The 17,648-nt window shown below is 47.7% G+C and overlaps 1 protein-coding gene across 1 annotated transcript; it reads left to right on the forward strand.

Annotated features, from left to right (window-relative positions):
* Positions 1-4,554: 4,554 nt before the first annotated feature.
* Positions 4,555-16,597, forward strand: LOC106583493 (uncharacterized). The gene is made up of 6 exons (XM_014167734.3): positions 4,555-5,035; positions 10,536-10,795; positions 11,008-11,119; positions 12,954-13,049; positions 14,100-14,614; positions 14,807-16,597. The coding sequence occupies exons 1-6, from the start codon at positions 4,991-4,993 to the stop codon at positions 16,272-16,274; spliced, it is 2,496 nt and encodes an 831-aa protein (XP_014023209.2). The 5' UTR covers positions 4,555-4,990; the 3' UTR covers positions 16,275-16,597.
* The last annotated feature ends 1,051 nt before the right edge of the window (positions 16,598-17,648 follow it).

Below are 17,648 nucleotides of genomic sequence, written 5' to 3' on the forward strand. Positions count from 1 at the left end.
CTCCCTCATCTTCTATCTCCCACATCCTCCCTGTCCTCCCTATTCCTCACTCATTCTCCCCCATCCTCCCCTCATAATTTCTGTCATCTTTCGTTCTCCTTCTACCTCCCTTATCCTCCCTTTACCTCCCTAGTTGAAAAGAGGGGAATGAGGCTCTGCGTCATGACCCTGACTGTACACACCAACTTCATTAGGGGTTGCTCAGTGTGGCGTCCCAGTGCAGATAGAAGCAAGGCCAGGCCAGGCCAGGCCAGGCAGCTTTAGTTCAGTCTAACCAGCAGCAGCAGTAAAGCAGAAAACACATTTAGGAGGTCATGCAGAAGAGATGCAGCAAGCGTCCAGTTCTATTAGCCTTAACAAGGACGCTAGCGATGTGGGCTTGCTTGGTTATAATTTCATTATTTCACTTTGAGACAGCTTAGCTCAATATTTACACTACTCTTTTTTCTAGGGGAATAATTATTTAAAAAGATTACAGTACATGCTATAACATGAACTAATGTGGAATGGAATCCCATACTCAATGAAATGATTTCCAGCGGGAAGAGGTAATACATTTAACTGCATATTAATACTCAGTGGTGAGACACAAATTACTTCACCAATGAGATAGAAATGATGGAATACTGTTTGTGTATATGCAATATATTAATAGCCCATGTGACGTACACGCACACTCATTCTTTCCTTGAAAACAGTGAGACAGAGATGGTGTGATTGGCTCTTTGTCCTGGCACAGATGGCAACTGAAGAATGTGTGTGTCTGTACTTAGAACACAGTCACCAGTATTTATAGTCTCTGAGCATCTATATAATTAATACACACTGAAGGGGCCTACATGTACAGGAGGGCTGGATTATCTTGCTCACTGCTCTACTACCGTTTCAGAATCAGACCCCATGTGTAATGGATGGGGTGTGACTGGGTTGGTGTATGTGTGTGTGTGTGTGTTAGAGTGCGAGAACGAGCATGTGTGTGTGTCGGTCTGTTCTTCATACTCTGCTCTCTCTCTCTCTTTCTCTTTCTCTGCTCTCTCTCTCTCTGCTCTCTCTCTCTCTTTCTCTGCTCTCGCTCTCTCTCTGCTCTCTCTCCTCTCTGTTTTCCGCATCCTAACACCCCCACACATCAACATACAAACGACTGTATTTCTAAGACATGCATCTAGCAGGAATCTTCACACACACACACACACACACACACACACACACACACACACACACACACACACACACACACACACACACACACACACACACACACACACACACACAGTTGGTAGGACTTGGAGCTTGCAACGCTAGGGTTTTGGGTTTGATTCCCACAAGGAACCAGTATGGAACCAGTATGAAAAAGTATGAAAATGTATGCACTACTGTAAGTTGCTCTCGATAAGAGCGTCTGCTAAATGACTCAAATGTACAGTGCATTCAGATAGTTTTCACACCCTTTCCATTTTGTTATGTTGCAGCCTTATTCTAAAGTTGATGAAATACATTTTTCCTCAGCAATCTACACACAAAACATTCTAAAGTTGATTAAATACTTTTTTCCCCTCAGCAATCTACACACAATAACCCATGACAAAGCGAAAAAAGGTTTTTAGGAAGGTTTGCAAATGTATATAAAAAACAAAAAACTGACATACCTAATTTACATACGTATTCAGACACTTTTCTATGAGACTCGAAATTGAGCATCTTGTTTCATCCTTGAGATGTTTCCACAACTTGATTAGAGTCCACCTGTGGTAAATTCAATGAATTGGACATGATTTGGAAAGGCACACACCTGTCTATATAAGGTTCCACAGTTGACAGTGCATGACAAAGCAAAAACCAAGCCATGAGGTCGAAGGAATTGTCCGTAGAGCTCCGAGACAGGATTGTGTTGAAGCACAGACCTGGGGATGGGTACCAAAATATTTCTGCAGCATTGAAGGTCCCCACGAACACAGTGGCCTCCATCATTCTTAAATGGAAGAAGTTTGGAACCACCAAGACTCTTCTTAGAGCTGGCCGCCCGGCCAAACTGAGCAAGCGGGGGAGAAGGGCCGTGGTCAGGAAGGTAACCAATAACCCAATGGTCACTCTGACAGATCTCCAGAGCTCCTCTGTGGAGATAGGAGAAACTTCCAGAAGGACAACCATCTCTGCAGCACTCCACCAATCAGGCCTTTATGGTAGTGGCCAGACGGAAGCCACTCCTCAGTAAAAGGCACATGACAGCCTGCTTGGAGTTTGTCAAAAGGCACCTAAAGGACTCTCAGACAATGAGAAACAAGATTATCTGGGCTGATGAAACCAAGATTGAACTCTTTGGCCTGAATGCCAAGCGTCACATCTGGAGGAAACCTGGCACCATCCCAACGGTAAAGCATGATGGTGGCAGCATCATGTTGTGGGGATGTTTTTCAGCGGTGGGATTGGGAGACTAGTCAAGATCGAGGGAAAGACCTCCGCTCAGGACCTCCGACTGGGGGCGAAAGTTCACCTTCCAACAGGACAATGACCCTAAGTACACAGCCAAGACAACGCAGGACTGGCTTCGGGACAAGTCTCTGAATGTCCTTGAGTGGCCCAGCCAGAGCCCAGACTTGAACCCGATGTAACATCTCTGGAGAGACCTGAAAATAGCTGTGCAGCAACACTCCCCATCCAACCTTACAGAGTTTGAGAGGATCTGCAGGGAAGAATGGGAGAAACTCCCCAAATACAGGTGTGCCAAGCTTGTAGCGTCATACCCAAGAAGACTCGAGGCTGTAATCGCTGCCAAAGGTGCTTCAATAAAGTACTGAGTCAAGGGGTCTGAATACTTTCCAAATGCACTGTAAATGTAACAAACACACAGTACACACAAAATCTAAATACATTTATACACTCGCATGCATGTATAGAGCCTTCAGAAAGTGTATGAATACCCCTTTACTTATTCCACATTTTGTGGAACAGCCTGAATTTTTTTGTTATATCTAATTTACATAAGTATTCACAGCCCTGAGTCAATACATGTTAGAATCACCTTTAGCAGTGATTACAGCTGAGTCTTTCTGGTTCAGTCTCTAAGAGCTTTGCACACCTGGATTGTACAATATTTGCACATGACTGTTTTTAAAATCTTCAAGCTCTCTCAAGTTGGTTGTTGAACATTGCTAGACAGCCATTTTCAAGTCTTGCCATAGATTTTCAAGCCCATTTAAGTCAAAACGGTAACTAGGTGACTCCCAGTAAAATCCCATGTTGTATTGCTCAAAGAGATATGCAATGTCTGCTTTTTGTTTTTCCCATCTAGCAATAGGTGCCCTTCTTTGCGAGGCATTGGAAAACCTCCCTGGTCTTTGTGATTGAATCTGTGTTTGAAATTCACTGCTCGACTGAGGGACCTTACAGATAATTGTATGTGTGGGTACAGAGATGAGGTAGTCATTCAAAAATCATGTTAAACACTTATTGCATCCATGCAACTTGTTAAGCACATTTTTACTCCTGAACTTATTTAGGCTTACCATAACAAAGGTGTTGAATACTTATTGACTCAAGACATTTCAGCTTTTCATTTTGTATTCATTTGTCAAAAAAAATCCACTTTAACATTATGGGGTATTGTGTGTAGGCCAGTGGCACAAAATCTAAATGTAATACATTTTAAATTCAGGCTGTAACACAACAAAATGTGGAAAAAGTCAAGGGGTGTGAATACTTTCTGAAGGCACAGTAAGCACACACACAGTTACAGTTAACGTTTACATTTAGTCGTCGAGCTGATCTTGGTATCCAGGGCAACGCACAGTGTGTGTGGGGTTACAGAGGATGAGTCGCATGTAATCAAACCTACATCCATCTCTCACCTATCAAACTCTCCATCTCTCCTTCTCTCATCCATCCAGCATCTCCATGCCTGCGTCAGTATATTATTATTGGTACACAGCGCTGCAACAATGAACTGATTATTCATTACGTGTGTGGGGGCAACATACCGTAAACAATATCTGTCATGGTACTGTATACAATATGTGTTCATATGTGACCTGCTTCCTGTGTTCTATTGGGGAGAAAAGGGTTCCTCCTTCCAGCTCATAATGTTTCTACAGAATAAAGAGTGAGAGCATGAGGGAGGGAGGGAGAGTGATGGGGAATGGATAACAAGGAGGATAACTATACTTTAGAGGCAGAGAGAAAGGGAAGGGTGTGAGAGAGGGTGGGAGGTACAGTAGCGAGAGAAAGAAAGAGGATGGGAGGTACAGGAATGAGAGAAGGAGAGTATAAGAACAGGAGAAAGATGGAAAGGGAGAAGAGAGAGAGAGAGGAGGAGAGCATATGAGAACCTATATTAGACAGAGAAGAATCTCTCTCCATCTGAGGAAAACCCTGCAGGGGGAGGGTACCCCTCTCATCTACCCCCTAGCCTGGCCATGTGATAAGCTGATAACCCAGAGCAAGTGACCAATCACAAGTGTGTGTGTGTGCGTGTGTGCATGCGCACGTGTGTCTGTGTCTGTGTGTGTGTATATAGATTCACTGTCCAGCAGGGTTACTATGCACTAGCTGTGCAAGGGGGGGTGGGGCCTCAACACAAGACTGGCACATAAGAAGGAAGGGAGAGATATAGAGGGAAGGAAGGAGAGAGAGAGTGTGATAGATAGAGGGGGGTAGAATGACAGTTGAAAGAGTGTGTGTGTGTGAGAGGGCGAGAGAGAGAGTGAAGGAGATCGCGAGCAAGCGGAGAGAGAGCTGAGAGCAAGAAAGTCCCTTCTGTCTCTGTCTCTGGTAGGGAGAGATAGAGAGAAAACAAGGGAGAAACAGAGAGCGTGAAGGAGGAAGAGAGAGAAGAGAGAGAGCATTTAGATCTTTCTCTCTGTCTCTGCTGAAGCACAGGAGTCTATGCCCGAGCTGGATCCTGCATAACTCCTTGTCCTCCTCTTCCTCTTGTTGTCTGCGCTGTCTTTAAAACGGAGGGAACCCTCGGACTCAGAGCTCATCCGTTGCCGTGGCAATGGGCTGTCGGCTCTCAGGGCCGTGGTTCGGCGATGGAATGGGGGTTAGTGTGCACCCTTCTAAATCTGTGGGTGTGTGGTGCGTGCATGCCTGCGTGCGTGTGCATTCTTTCTTGCATACGTATGCGCTTCTGTGTGTGTGTGTGTGTGTGTGTGTGTGTGTGTGTGTGTGTGTGTGTGTGTGTGTGTGTGTGTGTGTGTGTAAATGTGTAGATGGGATTTATGGATAGAGGAAGGGTCATGTAGATGATCAAGGAGATGGAGAATAACGGAACAGAATACACACGATGACATGATGCCTGCTCTCTCTGTGTGTGTGTGTGTGTGCGTGTGTGCGTGTGTGTGTGTGTGTGTGTGTGTGTGTGTGTGTGTGTGTGTGTGTGTGTGTGTGTGTGTGTGTGTGTGTGTGTGTATGCATGTTGGTGTGTGTCAATACGTGGGAGTCTGTGCGTGTGCTTGTGAGAGTAGTACAGAATAAGAGTTAGACAGGCACGGATCTTATTATGAGAGAAATGACCATATGTGTTTGAAAGAGTTCTTGTATTTACTTCTAGAAAGATTGTGTCTACAGACAGATCTGTTGCCTGTTCTAGCAACATAGTGAGGCTCGTGATTGCGCTTTCTGTGTTGGGGTATTCAGCGTTGTGTGTGTGTATGGCAGCCTCTTGTGACCAGCGTTGATGATTACAAGGAGTGACATCTCTCTCTCTCTCTCTCTCTCTCTCTCTCTCTCTCTCTCTCTCTCTCTCTCTCTCTCTCTCTCTCTCTCTCTCTCTCTCTCTCTCTCTCTCTCTCTCTCTCTCTCTCTCTCCTCTCTTTTCTCTCTCCTCTCTTCAATCTCTCTCTCTCTCCTCTATTTCCTCTCTCCAATCTCTCTCTCTCTCTCTCTCTCTCTCTCTCTCTCTCTCTCTCTCTCTCTCTCTCTTTCTCTCTCCTCACTTTTCTCTCTCCTCTCTTCAATCTCTCTCCTCTCTTCAATCTCTCTCTCTCTCTCTCTCTCTCCTCTCCAATCTCTCTTCTCTCTCTCTCTCTCTCTCTCTCTCTCTCCTCTCTTCAATCTCTCTCTCTCTCTCCTCTCTTTTCTCTCTCTCCTCTCTCTCCTCTCTTCAATCTCTCTCCCTCCTCTTTTCTCTCCCTCTCTCTCTCTCTCTCTTCAATCTCTCTCTCTCTTCAATCTCTCTCTCTCTCTCTCTCTCTCTCTCTCTCTTTCTTTCTTTCTGTCATGGGGTGATGCCCAGTCTCCTCTCCTCTCTTTCTGTCGTGGGGTGATGGCCAGTCTCCTCTCCTCTCTCTCTTTCTCTTTCTGTCGTGGAGTGATGCCCAGTCTCCTCTCCTCTCTCTCTTTCTGTCATGGGGTGATGTCCAGTCTCCTCTCCTCCCTTTCTGTCGTGGGGTGATGTCCAGTCTCCTCTCCTCTCTCTCGTTCTGTCGTGGGGTGACGGCCAGTCTCCTCTCCTCTCTCTTTCTTTCTGTCGTGTGGTGATGTCCAGTCTCCTCTCCTCTCTCCCTTTCTGTCGTGTGGTGATGTCCAGTCTCCTCTCCTCTCTCCCTTTCTGTCGTGGGGTGATGGCCAGTCTCCTCTCCTCTCTCTTTCTTTCTGTCGTGGGGTGATGGCCAGTCTCCTCTCCTCTCTCCCTTTCTGTCGTGGGGTGATGGCCAGTCTCCTCTCCTCTCTCTCGTTCTGTCGTGGGGTGATGTCCAGTCTCCTCTCCTCTCTCTCTTTCTGTCGTGGGGTGATGTCCAGTCTCCTCTCCTCTCTCTCGTTCTGTCGTGGGGTGATGTCCAGTCTCCTCTCCTCTCTCTCTTTCTGTCGTGGGGTGATGTCCAGTCTCCTCTCCTCTCTCTCTTTCTGTCGTGGGGTGATGTCCAGTCTCCTCTCCTCTCTCTTTTTCTGTCGTGGGGTGATGTCCAGTCTCCTCTCCTCTCTCTCGTTCTGTCGTGGGTTGATGCCCAGTCTCCTCTCCTCTCTCTCGTTCTGTCGTGGGGTGATGTCCAGTCTCCTCTCCTCTCTCTCTTTCTGTCGTGGGGTGATGTCCAGTCTCCTCTCCTCTCTCTCTTTCTGTCGTGGGGTGATGTCCAGTCTCCTCTCCTCTCTCTCTTTCTGTCGTGGGGTGATGTCCAGTCTCCTCTCCTCTCTCTCGTTCTGTCGTGGGGTGATGTCCAGTCTCCTCTCCTCTCTCTCTTTCTGTCGTGGGGTGATGACCAGTCTCCTCTCCTCTCTCTCTTTCTGTCGTGGGGTGATGTCCAGTCTCCTCTCCTCTCTCTTTTTCTGTCGTGGGGTGATGTCCAGTCTCCTCTCTCTTGTTCTGTCGTGGGGTGATACCCAGTCTCCTCTCCTCTCTCTCTTTCTGTCGTGAGGTGATGTCCAGTCTCCTCTCCTCTCTCTCTTTCTGTCGTGGGGTGATGTCCAGTCTCCTCTCTCTCTTTCTGTCGTGGGGTGATGGCCAGTCTCCTCTCCTCTCTCTCTTTCTGTCATGGAGTGATGCCCAGTCTCCTCTCCTCTCTCTCTTTCTGTCGTGGGTTGATGCCCAGTCTCCTCTCCTCTCTCCCTTTCTGTCGTGGGGTGATGTCCAGTCTCCTCTCCTCTCTCTCGTTCTGTCATGGAGTGATGCCCAGTCTCCTCTCTCTCTTTCTGTCGTGGAGTGATGCCCAGTCTCCTCTCTCTTTCTTTCTGTCGTGGGGTGATGCCCAGTCTCCTCTCCTCTCTCTCTTTCTGTCGTGTGGTGATGTCCAGTCTCCTCTCCTCTCTCTCTTTCTGTCGTGGGGTGATGACCAGTCTCCTCTCCTCTCTCTCTTTCTGTCGTCGGGTGATGTCCAGTCTCCTCTCCTCTCTCTTTTTCTGTCGTGGGGTGATGTCCAGTCTCCTCTCTCTCTCCTTTTCTGTCGTGGGGTGATGTCCAGTCTCCTCTCTCTCGTTCTGTCGTGGGGTGATACCCAGTCTCCTCTCCTCTCTCTCTTTCTGTCGTGAGGTGATGTCCAGTCTCCTCTCCTCTCTCTCTTTCTGTCGTGGGGTGATGTCCAGTCTCCTCTCTCTCTTTCTGTCGTGGGGTGATGGCCAGTCTCCTCTCCTCTCTCTCTTTCTGTCATGGAGTGATGCCCAGTCTCCTCTCCTCTCTCTCTTTCTGTCGTGGGTTGATGCCCAGTCTCCTCTCCTCTCTCCCTTTCTGTCGTGGGGTGATGTCCAGTCTCCTCTCCTCTCTCTCGTTCTGTCATGGAGTGATGCCCAGTCTCCTCTCTCTCTTTCTGTCGTGGAGTGATGCCCAGTCTCCTCTCTCTTTCTTTCTGTCGTGGGGTGATGCCCAGTCTCCTCTCCTCTCTCTCTTTCTGTCGTGGGGTGATGGCCAGTCTCCTCTCCTCTCTCTCTTTCTGTCGTGTGGTGATGTCCAGTCTCCTCTCCTCTCTCTTTCTTTCTGTCGTGGGGTGATGGCCAGTCTCCTCTCCTCTCTCTCTTTCTGTCGTGGGTTGATGCCCAGTCTCCTCTCCTCTCTCCCTTTCTGTCGTGGGGTGATGTCCAGTCTCCTCTCCTCTCTCTCGTTCTGTCGTGGGGTGATGGCCAGTCTCCTCTCCTCTCTCTCTTTCTGTCGTGGGGTGATGTCCAGTCTCCTCTCCTCTCTCTCTTTCTGTCGTGGGGTGATGGCCAGTCTCCTCTCCTCTCTCTCTTTCTGTCGTGGGGTGACAGCCAGTCTCCTCTCCTCTCTCTCGTTCTGTCGTGGGGTGATGTCCAGTCTCCTCTCCTCTCTCTCTTTCTGTCGTGGGGTGATGTCCAGTCTCCTCTCCTCTCTCTCTTTCTGTCGTGGGGTGACAACCAGTCTCCTCTCCTCTCTCTCGTTCTGTCGTGGGGTGATGTCCAGTCTCCTCTCCTCTCTCTCTTTCTGTCGTGGGGTGATGGCCAGTCTCCTCTCCTCTCTCTCTTTCTGTCGTGGGGTGATGTCCAGTCTCCTCTCCTCTCTCTCTTTCTGTCATGGGGTGATGTCTCCTCTCCTCTCTCTCTCTCTTTCTGTCGTGGGGTGATGTCCAGTCTCCTCTCCTCTCTCTCTTTCTGTCATGGGGTGATGTCTCCTCTCCTCTCTCTCTCTCTTTCTGTCGTGGGGTGATGGCCAGTCCCCTGTCTCTTCCTCCACAGAGCTTTTTTGTACAGGTGCCATTTTGTTTCAGCGCACATGGCATGCAGTAAAAGGCCACCATAATACTGCCAGTGTGTGTGTATGTTACAGCATGCCTCAGGTAAGGCTGGATGTTTACACTCTTTCAACTGTCATTCTACCCCCCTCTATCTATCACACTCTCTCTCCTTCCTTCCCTCTATATCTCTCCCTTCCTTCTTATGTGCCAGTCTTGTGTTGAGGCCCCACCCCCCCTTGCACAGCTAGTGCATAGTAACCCTGCTGGACAGTGAATCATATACACACACACAGACACAGACACAGCACACACACACACACACACACACACACACACACACACACACACACACACACACACACACACACACACACACACACACACACACACACACACACACACACACACACACACACACACACACACACACACACACACTCACACACACAACTGCAAATCAGAAACACACACACGGTTTGACTGTGTTTGAATACAACACATTTTGCAGTTACCCTCACAGAGAAATGTGTCACACACACAGTACTCGCTCTGTAATCTACATAGTAAATACTTTCTCTCGCTCTGTAATCTACATAGTAAATACTTTCTCTCGCTCTGTAATCTACATAGTAAATACTTTCTCTCTCTCTGTAATGTACATTGTAAATACTTTCTCTCTCTCTGTAATCTACATAGTAAATACTTTCTCTCTCTCTCTCTGTAATCTACATAGTAAATACTTTCTCTCTCTCTCTCTGTAATCTACATAGTAAATACTTTCTCTCTCTCCGTAGTCTACATAGTAACTACTTTCTCACTCTCTGTAATCTACATAGTAAATACTTTCTCTCTCTCTGTAATCTACATAGTAAATACTTTCTCTCTCTCTGTCTCTTCCAGGTGGCTGGTGGCACCTTAATTGGGAAGGACAGGCTCATAATAATGGCTGGAATGGAGTAAGTGGAATGGTATCAAACACATCCCACACATGGTTACCATGTGGTAGATACCATTCCATTCATTTCATTCCTACCATTATTAGGAACTGTCCTCTTCTCACCAGCCTCCTGTGCTGTCTCTGTAGTTGAGTGTGTACTGTAGTAGGTGGTGAGTCATGTTGGTGATAGGTAGTAGTTCTGAAATGCTGTGTTGGGTTGGGTCATGTGTTGTAGCTCACGGCTCTAGTGACATGGCTCTGGTGCCATGCTTGGCATCGGGTATAACGTAGAAGCCAGGTATCGAATCCCAAATGTTTTGTTTCTCGTCTTGGGTTGGAACCCTTTAGTTTTCATCTCTGCATCCCCTCCCTTCATTTGAGTGTTCTACAGAGTAGATGAGTTACCTCTGAACCCCCACAATGCATCCCTGGTGCACTATATGGGGAATAGGATGTCATCTGTCTCTCTCTATGTCTCCTCACAGGTCAGTGGGCGGGAGCTGAGTCACCTGACTAAACGGGATCTTTCTCACCTGAGCAAACGGGATGCTCTTAGAATCCTGGCTGCCTATGAGCACCCAATCACGCTGCAGATCAAGGGCCGGCGTGGGAGGGGTTATGGCTTACAGGACTGCAGCACGCAGACGGAAAGAGACTGGGAGCCGCTCCCCCTGGCCTCCCACCTGGCCCTACACAGTCTGGGGGTCACAGCAGCCGGGACCATGCCCAGGTTCAACCCGGACGGGTAGAGTCACAGACACACACACACACATACACTCTAACACACAGACACATACACATGCTAACACACATGCTCTCTCTCTCTCTCTCTCTCTCTCTCTCTCTCTCTCACACACACACTTCAGATGTCGATAAAATTCACTAATATCTTACTCCACTAAATGTTAGATTTATTGACTCGACATCTCTCTCTCTCTCTCTCTCTCTCTCTCTCAGACACTACTGCAGCCACATGAGTCTGCCTCGTGATCACCGTGACAACGGGAGATATGAGTACCTGCCCAACGCTCCACCAGACCTAGAGGACATGGATCCACTGTACTACCAGGTGAGACAACACACACACACACACACACACACACACACACACACACACACACACACACACACACACACACACACACACACACACACACACACACACACACACAGACACAGACACACACACACACTAGTAGTAGTAGTAGGATGCCATTTAGTTTTGCTTTTATTTTGAATGAAAAATAATCACTTGATGTTGTCAGCCAAAGCCATACCCTATAATAAGGTCTACAAATGTGGGCACTCTGTCTGTGAGTGTCACTCAGTACCTGTATCAGTTACAAGACACATCCATTAAAGGCCTTACACCAGTGTTTAATCCTGCACCCCACTAATTATTGTGACTGATATGACTTCTTCTGTCACTGGTGATAATAGAGCCAATATAATTGACCCACTGTATTGTATGGTACAGTACATGTGACAGAAGTATCTAGAACTACAGCATACCGTGTGTCTGTGTTGTTCTGTCCATTGAGAGGATGGAAATACATCTTCTATTGAAGAGAACTGTCATGTTAAATAAACAACACTGGGAAGCTTGTGTGGGTGTAGTGGTGGGCTGTATGGCTCTGAAGGTCAGAGTGCACACAGGGCTCTTTGAACAGGGGACTGCACTAGAGGTGGTTCAGGGCTTACTTCTCCAGGTTTTGTGTGTGTGTGTGTGTGAGTGAGTGAGTGAGTGAGTGAGTGAGTGAGTGAGTGAGTGAGTGAGTGAGTGAGTGAGTGAGTGAGTGAGTGAGTGAGTGAGTGAGTGAGTGAGAGAGAGAGAGAGAGAGAGAGAGAAATAAACCGTAGACATCCAGATAACCTTTTTGATTGAATAGAATCCAGGTTGTAAATGTTTGGTCTGAGTGAGGGCTAACGTCCAAAAGACCTGCCGTCTATATGGGAGTCTCTCTTGGAGGAAAAGCACCCTTGAAGTTCGGTGATTAAGGCTTTAATGGCAAAATATTTTTTATAAAAGATACTTTTATTTTTCAGAGGGGCTGAGTATTTACTTCAGTGTAGATCAAGGCTGTAAAACGATGCCTTTTTTAAAAAATGGAGCAGCTCCCCTCAGCCAACCCAGTCTGGAATTATACATGCTGCCGCCAAGCATCTGGGACATGTGGAACTATACACACACATGCACTCACTCACACACACGCTCGCGCACACACTCACACACACACAGACAAAGACGTACACACACAAATACAGTACACACAGACAAGCATGATTGCTCAGGCCCAAACAGCCAGGATGCTATGCTGCATAAATAAAAGAAGACTAACCAAATCAAAAATATGATCACATTTACATCTAAATCATCACCACGTTTATCCTGAAGCACAAATAAACACACAATACACAGTATATTCCCAAACACGCACCGCCACACACACATCATGCGCACACGGTCACACAGTCATGAACAGCACTCACGTGTTCAGTGGGTGGAATGTGAGCTGTGCCTAATGAAATCCCCTTGGAGAATGGAAGGATGCTCAGCTTAGAGAGACAGAGGGAAAAACACACTCCTCTCTCCCATCTACAAACAATTACTGTCTACAGACTGATTTAACCACTGCTGCAAGACACAAGCCTCAGTTCAGTCAATCTGGATTGCAAACCGACAGCATGTGATGCAGTTCCATTAAAGGCCATGCTTAATAATCAGGACTCTTGGAAACATAGGGATATTTTTAGGGGAGAGAGGCTTGATGAACATTTGAATTACATAACCAAAGTTCTAGAATTAGCATAAAAAAATGGACTGCTTGTTTATTCACGTAAACACACATTATTCACAGTTAGTTAAACATTGATTAACCGCTCTTTCTCTCTCTCTCCCTAAGGACCCGGAGCTGGACCGTCGTGTTCCAAGAGATCAGAGCTGTTTGATTGGCTGCTGCAACACCAACCTTGAGGAGCCCAGCAGTTTCCACAGCCAGGTGTGTATGTGTGTCTGTGTACTGTATATCTACATACTGTATGTGCATCTGTGTACTGTATATCTACATACTGTATGTGCGTCTGTGTACTGTATATCTACATACTGTATGTGTATCTGTGTACTGTATATCTACATACTGTATGTGTATCTGTGTACTGTATATCTACATACTGTATGTGTATCTGTGTACTGTATATCTACATACTGTATGTGTATCTGTGTACTGTATATATACATACTGTATGTGTATCTGTGTACTGTATATCTACATACTGTATGTGTGTCTGTGTACTGTATATCTACATACTGTATGTGTATCTGTGTACTGTATATCTACATACTGTATGTGTGTCTGTGTACTGTATATCTACATACTGTATGTGTGTCTGTGTACTGTATATCTACATACTGTATGTGTGTCTGTGTACTGTATATCTACATACTGTATGTGTATCTGTGTACTGTATATCTACATACTGTATGTGTGTCTGTGTACTGTATATCTACATACTGTATGTGTATCTGTGTACTGTATATCTACATAATGTATGTGTGTCTGTGTACTGTATATATACATACTGTATGTGTGTCTGTGTACTGTATATCTACATACTGTATGTGTATCTGTGTACTGTATATCTACATACTGTATGTGTATCTGTGTACTGTATATCTACATACTGTATGTGTATCTGTGTACTGTATATCTACATACTGTATGTGTGTGTGTACTGTATCTACATACTGTATGTGTGTGTGTGTACTGTATCTACATACTGTATGTGTGTGTGTGTACTGTATATCTACATACTGTATGTGTGTGTACTGTATATCTACATACTGTATGTGTGTGTGTGTACTGTATATCTACACACTGTATGTGTGTGTGTGTACTGTATATCTAAATACTGTATGTGTGTGTACTGTATATCTACATACTGTATGTGTGTGTGTACTGTATATCTACATACTGTATGTGAGTGTGACTGTGTGTTCTCTCTCTCTCCCTCTTTCGCTCTGTCCCTCTCTCACGCTCTCTCTCCTTCAGACTGAGGATGAGGACTATATGTTGGAGAAACCTCTGGGCTACCTACCTCTCCATCATGAGCTGGACAGTGGCCTGGGCTGGACCGACGGTAGCCTGCAACAGGGAGACCTCTCTGGCCTGGAGACTGAGGAGGGGGGTCTGGAGGAGTGTCACCCCAGGGGAGGAAGCTCCGGTGGGGGCCTGCTGGTCAGCGGAGGAGGGGGTGGAGCTGGTGGGTCTCCGTCCTCTGAATCCTTCATCTCGTCTGAGCTGAGTGACTCTGGCTTCTACAGCGTGAGCACTGGAGAGTTCCGGCGTTTCCAGAGGCTGTTAGAGAAACGCATGCGCCTGTACAACGCTCGTCTGCACCACCAAGGGGAGGTGTGTGCACGGGAGCGCCGCGACAGCTGGCAGAAGAACCACAGAGAGCTGCTGGAGGCCATCCCTGAGGCACTGACCATGCAGCCCCAGCATTCCTGCCTCACGCCTGGCCTGACTGCTCCATCCATGGGCCCTCCACCCCACGGACTCTTCAGGTAGGAGCTTATCACCAGACTAACATCACTGTGATTATCATACCTTATCATGATAACATGATCCATAACCATCCAAACCCCATTTTCAAAGTGTTCTCAGTCCAGGGTTCAACGATGATAATGCAGGTTGTTCACCACGGTACCATTGTATTTATTGCTTCCGTTTCTAATAGTTGTTTTCTGTTTCTTCAGGGTGTCGTCTGTCCAATTCCGGAAGGCGGATCGTCCCTGTCTGAGCAAACACAGCTCCAGCAGTGGCTCCCTCTTCAACCCCCAGCACACCGCTGGCCCCCTCTCTGTCCACGCCCCTGTCCTCTCCTCCTGCAGTACCCCCTCCGGTCACCACAGGCTTCCGCTGCAGCACCAGGGCTCCAGCTCGGAGGGTCAGCTGAGGAGAAGCAGGACCCTGCACCACCGGGCTCCACCCCAGGAGCGTGTCCGACGGGCCAGTCACCCGTCCTCCCCCTCTTACGCCACCCTGCAGCACTGTGGAGTAGCTCCACTTAGAGGCCTGGAGCTGGGCCTGCCTGAAGAGGGAGAACCAGAACTAGTGCTCACACACCCAGCAGGATTTGCCCTCTCACCTCAGCACCATGCAACCTCTCCGGGGGAACACAGAGGGGCCATGCCCTTACCCAGGGAACATTACTGGGACAGTAGTGGAGGTCGTGACCAGCTGGTTAATGACAGGAGGCAGCAGGAGAAGAGCTTCATGACAGACCTACCAGTGTGGGAGAGGGAGCGAGAGAGAGAAAGAGAGAGGGAGCGAGAAAGAGAGCAAGAAAGAGAACGAGAAAGAGAGCAAGAAAGAGAACGAGAAAGAGATCGAGAAAGAGAAAGAGAGCGGGAAAGAGAAAGACAAAGAGAGAGAGGAAGAGAGGTGCACCGCTTCCACACCCTCAGCCACCCACCCCAGACATCCATGGACATCCATGAGACATGGCCTAAACCAGCCAACCGTCTGTCCCGCCAGGGGTCCGGGGGTGGTGGGGGCCTCTACAGCACCCTGGAGAGCCACACTGGGTTCGGGTCTGGGGTCGTTGGAGTGTCTAGGATGGGCTCCAATCCTAATCCTAAGCCCAACCCTGACACTACCCCCAACACCAACCCCAACCTTCCTAACCCTAACACTAATGCAAGGGCTGTGAGGAACCAGTTTCTTCGTGACCGGGCATCGCGGCTAGCGGACGAGCGCAGCGGGATGAGTACAGATGAGGAGAGCCAGGAGGTGATGAGGGGGAAGTACTGGAGCCGCACTGAGAGACGGGAGCACCTCCTACTGGCCCGCGAGCAGAAACAGCAGCAACAACAACAACAGCAGGCCAGAGGGCAGCAGACTTACACAAGGCCAGGAGCCAATGGAGGATCAGGATCTATGAGAGATGCAGGGGTCAACACAAGAGGAGGAGCTATGGGTGGACAGGGGGGAGGAGTTATCCGAGAAGGAGAGGCTATGTCTGGAGGGGGAGGGTCTTTGGGAGACGGCCGGTGCAGCACGGTGCTGGAGCTCAGCCAAAAGAAGTTGAGTCGTCTGAGGAACAGGAAGCTGTTAGATGATTGGACGACGGTGGAGGAGCTGCTGACTCATGGGACGAGGCTGGGCACCGGGGAGGAGATGTCCCTCTGTTCCAGCTCACTACTGACTGTCACTACTGTATAGAGTGTGTCTGTGCGTGTATGTCTGTGTGGTTTTCCAACATAAAGCACCATGGAAAATACATTTGTTTGAGAGTAAGTGTATGCGTGTGAGTATATAAGTATATGTCACCACTGTACAGCATCGCTGACAAAGTGTGTGTATGTGTCAGACCTTCGTACTGACTACTGTAACACACTGCAAGTGTGTATCTATTACAATCTGTGTGTCTGTGTGAGAGAGGATCGGTCTGTGTGTGTCTGCACCATGTCTGGCTACCTCATGCTCATGGGGTTTGTGAAACAATTTGAAACACAATACAATATCATGTCATTTTGTTGATTTTATCTTTGGGTATTTTTTGAGTGCAAAAATGCTGCCTGGTGACATTGATGAAACTCTTTGAACTTTTATGCCTCAACTAAAGTTGTAACTGAGATTTCTAAAAGCAATACTGCACTGTAAGAGAATCCTCCAGAAAACAGCAGCTTACTGGCGAGGAGATAAGATGCCACAACAAAGCTAGTGGAGCACTTGATAACCACCCCACACAATCAATGTGTTTTTGTAACAGAGATTTACAGTCTTATAGGGGAATGGTGCTGCAGTAGGAGATTTTGGTACCGGATGTGATCGTGCTCAAACTACCTGGTACCCTTGATTGCACAACAACCAACCCAACCCATCCTATCATTGGCATGATGTTTCCATTGCCTGTCTATTGAGGCATTAATTCTATATTCTGAAGTGGCTGTTCCAGAGATAGGTACTGTCCCGACGCCAGGACAGCAGAGTCAATCACCACCTTCCGGAGACACCTGAAACCCCACCTCTTTAAGGAATACCTGGGATAGGATTAAGTAATCCTTCTAACCCCCCCCCAAAAAAGATATAGATGTACTATTGTAAAGTGGTTGTTCCACTGGATATCATAAGGTGAATGCACCAATTTGTAAGTCGCTCTGGATAAGAGCGTCTGCTAAATGACGTAAATGTAAATGTACTGTAGAGTAGTAGGTAGATGGTGTGGGCTGAGCTGGCCAGGGATTGGTGGTTTGTTGCTGGAGGTCTCTGGAGTTCAGGGCTGTTGTTGTTTAGTACATATTCATTATGGAACGTACGGTACAGCACCAGGGTACAACACCAGGGTACAGCACCAGGGTACAGCACCAGGGTACAGCACCAGGGTACAGCACCAGGGTACAACACTAGGGTACAACACTAGGGTACAACACCAGGGTACAGCACCAGGGTACAGCACCAGGGTACAGCACCAGGGTACAACACCAGGGTCCAGCACCAGGGTACAGCACCAGGGTACAACACTAGGGTACAACACTAGGGTACAGCACCAGGGTACAGCACTAGGGTACAGCACCAGGGTACAGCACCAGGGTA

The sequence above is a fragment of the Salmo salar genome, chromosome 22, assembly GCF_965601325.2.
Source record: "Salmo salar chromosome 22, fSalSal1, whole genome shotgun sequence".
Lineage (NCBI taxonomy): Eukaryota > Metazoa > Chordata > Actinopteri > Salmoniformes > Salmonidae > Salmo > Salmo salar.